The sequence below is a fragment of the Bactrocera neohumeralis genome, unplaced genomic scaffold (genome assembly GCF_024586455.1).
Source record: "Bactrocera neohumeralis isolate Rockhampton unplaced genomic scaffold, APGP_CSIRO_Bneo_wtdbg2-racon-allhic-juicebox.fasta_v2 ctg1268, whole genome shotgun sequence".
NCBI classification, from domain to species: domain Eukaryota; kingdom Metazoa; phylum Arthropoda; class Insecta; order Diptera; family Tephritidae; genus Bactrocera; species Bactrocera neohumeralis.
In genome coordinates, this window is record NW_026089674.1 from 12762 (window position 1) to 20251 (window position 7490).

The window sequence follows — 7490 nt, forward strand, 5'->3', positions numbered from 1 at the left end:
TATGAACTTTACATATTTATGCTAACTAGCCGTTTTGATGTTATTGGAGTTGTCATAGAAATGTCGTATAGCCATAGCGACAGTGTATTTGGATCAATTTCACAATCCTATATTAAGGTGTAGAATCGATTTTTGATACATACACATTAAGCAATCGATATCAAGTTGCGTAAAAATATGAACTTTACATATTTATGCTAACTAGCCGTTTTGATGTTATTGGAGATGTCATAGAGTTGTCGTATAGCAATAATGACAGTATATTTGAAACAATTTCACAATCTTAAGTTACGGTGTAGAATCGATTTTTTGATACAAACACATTAAGCAATCGTTATCAAATTGCGTAAAAATATGAACTTTACATATTTATGCTAACTAGCCGTTTTGATGTTATTGGAGTTGTCATAGAAATGTCGTATAGCCATAGCGACAGTGTATTTGGATCAATTTCACAATCCTATATTAAGGTGTAGAATCGATTTTTTGGTACATACACATTAAGCAATCGATATCAAGTTGCATAAAAATATGAACTTTACATATTTATGCTAACTAGCCGTTTTGATGTTATTGGAGTTGTCATAGAAATGTCGTATAGCCATAGCGACAGTGTATTTGGATCAATTTCACAATCCTATATTAAGGTGTAGAATCGATTTTTTGGTACATACACATTAAGCAATCGATATCAAGTTGCGTCAAAATATGAACTTTACATATTTATGCTAACTAGCCGTTTTGATGTTATTGGAGTTTTCATAGAGTTGTCGTATAGCAATAATGACAGTTGTTCGGAGCAGCTCCTTTCACAATGGAACTACCAATAATGAGTAGCATTAATCTTAAGTTATTATTTATACTTAAGTTTTACTAAACTTATATGCACACATATATTCTACCCAATGTGGTGAGAAAGCATTGTAAATATTTAATATTTAATATTAATTGTTATCTGGTCACTCTAATTTTGCATATCCACCACGGCATTACTCGTTATTGTAATTCCTCATCTCCCTTTATCCTTTAATATATTTGTACATACATACGTGTAAGAACAATTAAGCTTAGCTTTTGCCTAAGCCTAGCATCATAGTGATAGTTCGCTTTTTACATTCGGTGCCTGTACACGCATTATTTTCTAGTTCGTTTCTTATATTCGTTAACTGCAGGCGCAAGGGCATTTCACCTGGTAAACCACCAGCCACGTAACCTTCTATTCGTTGTATTATATATATTTATATTAATAAATAATTTGTAAATATATATCGTCGTTGTTTTAAATCGCGATTCGAAGCTATCAAAAAAGCTTGGTAGCTCAACATTTTGGTGACCCCGACGTGATCGCTGAGTGTGTTTTATTGGTGATATACTAAAACTTAACATTAACTATTAGTTCGTATGCCACCGAGCTAGTGTAAAATTAGTGGACATATTTTAAGGTGAACAATCGATAAATCAAACTCGTGGTTTAAAACCTAGTTGATTTTTGGCAAAATAGTGGCGTGATTTCTAGAAAGCGCTACTACGGTAAATTTGGAAATTAATGTAAAATTGACCGGTCATTTCTAACGTAACTTAAAACCGTAAGCACCGTTTATCGAGTGCCGCTAGTTTCTTCAACGGTTCAGTACGGTCATACTTTACCGCGCTGATTATCTAACCTCGTTAATTTTTTAATTGGTTAAATTTATTGGATATGTCGTTAAACCAATCAATCGGTGGTACTCCAGCTGGAGACATTCCTGCAAATGAGAGTCCCATAAGTCAACATTCACCAATGGGCAGGGTGACATTTTTGAAATTGAAGACACAGGCCATGTTTAAGCGCCTTGAATGCATAAGTGTTGATATGGACTCGGAGCGGTTGCAAAGCATGGATGAATATGCTTTAGCAGCAATAATTGACTCAGTTAACGAATTGAAATCTAACTTCTTAGCTGCACACACAAGTTTGGAAGAGCATGATTTTGAATCCATTGGAAGTGATTTACTTATCCAATTTGATACGAATTTGGTTCAGTTGAAGGCTACTTTACAACGTGAAATTGGAAAGCGTAGCTCTTCTCAACATTGTTCCACATTCAAGATGAACAGCAATGAATTCCAGCCTATTATAGTGAATACTAATCGTTCACGTTTGCCTCAATTAACGTTGCCTAAATTCAGTGGATCCTATATAGAGTGGACAAATTTCTATTCGATGTTCACATCAGTCATCGATAAGGATAGCGACCTAAACGATGTGGACAAATTGCAACATTTGCGTTCCTGTTTGAGTGGTGCTGCTCTTGACACCATACGATCGTTGGAAATAAATGAGGCTAATTATAAAATCGCATTAGATCTTCTCATTAAACGATTTGATAATAAACGTCTTATTTTTCAGGCACATATCAGGGAGATTTTCGGGATGGACAAAGCAGATGGTAACGTCGGCAAGCTGCGAGCGTTGACTGACAAGGTCAATTCGCATATATGTGCGTTGCAGTCACTTGGTTCAAAAGAGCAAATAGCGGATTGCATAGTGGTACAATTCTTAACACAAAAGTTGGACAAAGTAACTCAAGCAAAATGGGAAGAAAGTTGGTCAATAAACGAGTTACCATCGTGGGAATCATTAGCTGCATTTTTAGAACATCGATGTCGTACCCTCGAGAACGTAGAGCATGCATTACAAACACAAGCTGAAACATTCGGTAAACCCGGAAAAACCGTGAGTACACATCAAAGGAAAACCTTTGTTGCTTCAAATAGCCCACTAGGTGTTTGTGTATTTTGTGAAAATGCTGAACATTTAATTTATAATTGCCAACGGTTTTTAAATCTTTCGCCTAACATTCGCCAGAAAGAAGTTAAGAAACTTTTACTATGTCTAAACTGTTTAAAGAAAGGCCATCAGATGCGAGATTGCAAATCTAGTTCTTGTCGAAAATGTCATTCAAAGCATCACACGCTTTTACATTTTAATCGTTTACCATCAGCTAATGGTCACGAATTACCATTAATACCAAACTCTGTCCAAGCTAATGCCATGACTGCAACGCTGCCCACGCTGCCTGACATCTCTGCTTCCCGATCTCCATCTGATGTTGTGCTCTTAGCTACTGCAATCGTTTTAGTAAAGAATCGTGCCGGAACTTTCGTTCCTTGTCGTTCACTTTTGGACTCTGGCTCACAGATTCACTTCGTCACAAGTCGCTTCGCAAACCAACTTCAACTGCATAAATCTAAATCTTTCGCTTCGGTTTCTGGAATTGGAGATGCAAATTTTCCTACAGATGGATACTCAGTCAATCTCGTACTAAAGTCGCGGACTTCAGATTACTCAACAAACATTACTGCTCTTGTCGCTCAAACGATCACTGATAATCAACCTGGAACTTCAGTCATGACCGATGATTGGAATGTTCCTTCGAATATTCAACTAGCTGATCCTGCTTTCAATATACCACAGCGCATTGATATGCTCATCGGAGCAGGACTTTTCTTCGAACTCATTTGTGTAGGGCAGATAAAGTTGGCACCTGGGTTGCCCATTCTTCAAAAAACTCGACTGGGATGGGTTTTATCTGGAGGTTGGCAGCAAACCCCTCAACTATCAACATTTATTGTAAGCCAGAGATCATCTATTGGAATTGATAAAGATATCCAGTTAGACAAATTAGTTCGCCGCTTTTGGGAAATCGAACATGTTCATGAACCAATCACCAAAACTTCTAAAGAAGACCTCGAGTGTGAGGAACATTTCAAAAATAATTACTCACGTCTATCATCGGGCGAGTATTCGGTTAGCTTACCCATTAAGCGCAGCTTAGACTCACTTGGAGATTCATATTTAACTGCTAGACGCAGATTCGAGAATATTGAACGCAAACTTAGTAGAAATCCTAATTTAAAGGCGAAATATAGCTCATTCATGAAGGAATATGAGCACCTTGGGCATATGTCATTAGTCTCTGAAAGAATGATTTCCAAGTGCAGGTACTTTCTACCTCATCATTGCGTTATTAAGGATGATAGTACGTCAACGAAGTTGCGAGTTGTTTTTGACGGTTCTGCGGCCACAACTTCAGGGTTATCACTAAATGACATACTCATGACTGGCCCTACCATTCAACCTAAACTTTTCAACATTCTTGTTCGTTTTCGTACCTTTCCAATTGCACTCACTGGGGACATTTGCAAAATGTATCGATGTGTTCGCGTAACACCTCCAGATAATATGCTTCAGTGCATACTTTGGCGAGATTCTCCAGAAGAAAAATTACGTATATACAAGTTAAGCACAGTCACATACGGCACCAAGCCTGCTGCGTTCTTGGCTATACGTACTATGCATCAGCTAGCATTAGATGAATCCTCATCTTATCCGCTTGGTTCAGAAATCGTTTTTCGAGATTTCTATGTAGATGATCTTATCTCCGGAGGAAGTTCAATAGAGGAAGTACAAAAAATCAGGCAACAAACTACAAACCTACTTTCTAAAGGTCATTTTCAGTTAAGAAAGTGGTGCTCTAACAACTCAGATGTTCTCAGCGAAATTCCTGTCGCTGATAGAGAAAGTTTCCTTAGTTTCGATGAATCCAGCGATATTGTCAAAACTCTCGGACTTGTTTGGAATCCATCGAAGGACGTCTTTTTGTTCAAATACAAGCCTCAGCAAACATTGGAAAAATGTTCCAAGCGTTCCGTATTGTCTACCATAGCACGTTTCTACGACCCATTAGGTCTGATTGGTCCCACACTTACTAGAGCTAAAATTCTGTTGCAAAGGATGTGGAGAGACAAGCTCGATTGGGATGAAAGTTTACCACTTTCCATATGCACAGCATGGTAAGAATTTTGTAACGATTTTGTTGATCTTCAACACACATCATTTCCGCGATATGTTCTTCAGCCTGGCGCTACTGTTCAAATACATGCATTTTGTGATGCCAGTCTGGAAGCATACGGCGCTTGTGTTTACGTTCGCTCAGTAAAGGATGACGGCATTAAAGTTCACTTGTTGTGCTCCAAGGCTCGTGTCGCCCCTCTGAAAACGTTGACAGTTCCCAAATTAGAGCTTTGTGCGGCCGCCTTACTGGCGCAATTATTATCTGAATTAAGAAAAATGAATATATTTGATTGTTCTTATTACTGCTGGTCGGATTCATCAGTGGTTCTTTCATGGCTACGAGAGGAACCTTCAAAGTTCAACGTATTTGTTGTCAATCGAATTTGCGCTATACAGCAACTAACTGAAGGCATGCAGTGGCGTTACGTGCCCACCTCCATGAATCCAGCTGACATCCTATCAAAGGGCGCTACACCAAAGGAGCTCCTAAGGTCAAGACTTTGGACGTATGGTCCACAATTTTTGGAAAACGTTGAATCTTCGTGGCCACAACCATGCGCTCTTCATATATCTCTACCAGAAACTCGTCAAAAGGTTTTGCACGTCTCATCTGATAGACCCGACATAACTTTTTCGTTCAAATATATCAACTCGTTCGGAACAATGCAGCGTATTTTTGGATACATATACAAATTTATAAAATCGAAAAGATCACAGCTCACAACTACAGATATCCATTGTGGGACTCAATTGCTCATACGCTTAGTCCAAAGAGCGCAGTTGTGGTCATAAATCGTCGCCCTGAAGAAGAACAACTTTGTACACACAAGTAAAATCGCTTCGTTATCGCCATTTTTGGATGATTTTGGAATTATACGAGTTGGAGGTCGTTTAAAGAACTCAACATTAGACTTTGAGGCACGTCATCCAATGATTCTACCAAAGAATCATCCATTAACGTCGTCAATAATCACTCATTTTCATCGAAAGTATCACCACGCAGGACCTCAGTCTCTACTTGCATCCATTCGTATGCAATTTTGGCCTATAGGTGGAAGAAAAACTATTGCGAGTGTTCTACGAAAATGTATTATTTGTTGCAGATCAAAACCACGCCTTGTTGAGCACATCATGGCTGACTTGCCTAAGGAACGCATCCACGCATCGCGCCCCTTTATCGTTACGGGCATAGACTACTGTGGACCATTTTATTTCAAACCCGAAACGCGTAAGAAAGCACCTCAAAAATGCTATGTTAGCGTATTCATTTGCTTCGCCACAAAAGCCGTGTGGATGGAACTGGTGAAAGATCTTTCAACAGGCTCTTTTCTTTATGCACTTAAGCGCTTTATATCTACTCGTGGCAAACCAAGTTGCATTTGGTCAGACAATGCTACAAATTTTGTTGGCGCCAAGAACGAGCTGAAGGATTTACGAGAGCTATTTCTTAGTGAAAATCATCGCAATCAAGTTCACGCTTACTGCCTCAATAATGGGATAGATTGGCGTTTTATACCTCCTCGATCACCACATTTTGGTGGCCTGTGGGAGGCAGCAGTAAAAATGGCAAAAAGGCATTTCTATCGGTCCGTTGGTTCTTCACTTCTCGGTTTTGAAGAATTACGTACCTTAGTATGTCAAATATCAGCAGTAATTAATTCAAGACCTCTTGTGCCACTTTCAGAAAATCCAGAAGATCTTAATGTACTGACGCCCGGACATTTTCTTGTTGGTGGTCCTCTTATCGCTATTCCTGAGCCGAACCTCGCGCATCTAAACTGCAATCGTTTAGATCGCTGGCAGCAGATTACCTACATCCAACAGATATTTTGGAAGCGATGGAGTGAAGAATATCTTACTATTCTACAACAACGAGCGAAGTGGCGTAAACCACACCCAAACATTGAAGTCAATGACATCGTATGCATCAAAGACGAAAATTCAGCTCCTCTCAAATGGCCGTTAGCTCGTGTTACAGAAGTTGTCACTGGGACAGACGGTGTCGCAAGAGTAGCCGTCCTTCGTACGTCTACCGGCATGACGCGTCGAGCTATCAACAAACTGTGCGTTTTACCTGTCAATGATTCTTTTGAAAGTCAGACTTTTCAACGGGTGGAGGATGTTCGGAGCAGCTCCTTTCACAATGGAACTACCAATAATGAGTAGCATTAATCTTAAGTTATTATTTATACTTAAGTTTTACTAAACTTATATGCACACATATATTCTACCCAATGTGGTGAGAAAGCACTGTAAATATTTAATATTAATTGTTATCTGGTCACTCTAATTTTGCATATCCACCACGGCATTACTCGTTATTCTAATTCCTCATCTCCCTTTATCCTTTAATATATTTATACATACATACGTGTAAGAACAATTAAGCTTAGCTTTTGCCTAAGCGTAGCATCATAGTGATAGTTCGCTTTTTACATTCGGTGCCTGCACACGCATTATTTTCTAGTTCGTTTCTTATATTCGTTAACTGCAGGCGCAAGGGCATTTCACCTGGTAAACCACCAGCCACGTAACCTTCTATTCGTTGTATTATATATATTTATATTAATAAATAATTTGTAAATATATATCGTCGTTGTTTTAAATCGCGATTCGAAGCTATCAAAAAAGCATATATTTGAAACATTTTCAC

The 7490-nt window shown here is 38.7% G+C and overlaps 2 protein-coding genes across 2 annotated transcripts; both read left to right on the forward strand.

The window, feature by feature from the left end:
• The first annotated feature begins 1699 nt into the window (after nt 1–1699).
• LOC126766455 (uncharacterized) lies at nt 1700–4840 on the forward strand. Its single transcript, XM_050484233.1, has one exon. The coding sequence runs from the start codon at nt 1700–1702 to the stop codon at nt 4838–4840; it is 3141 nt and encodes a 1046-aa protein (XP_050340190.1).
• Nucleotides 4841–5968: 1128 nt separating this feature from the next.
• On the forward strand, nt 5969–7003 carry LOC126766456 (uncharacterized). The gene has a single exon (XM_050484235.1). The coding sequence runs from the start codon at nt 5969–5971 to the stop codon at nt 7001–7003; it is 1035 nt and encodes a 344-aa protein (XP_050340192.1).
• The last annotated feature ends 487 nt before the right edge of the window (nt 7004–7490 follow it).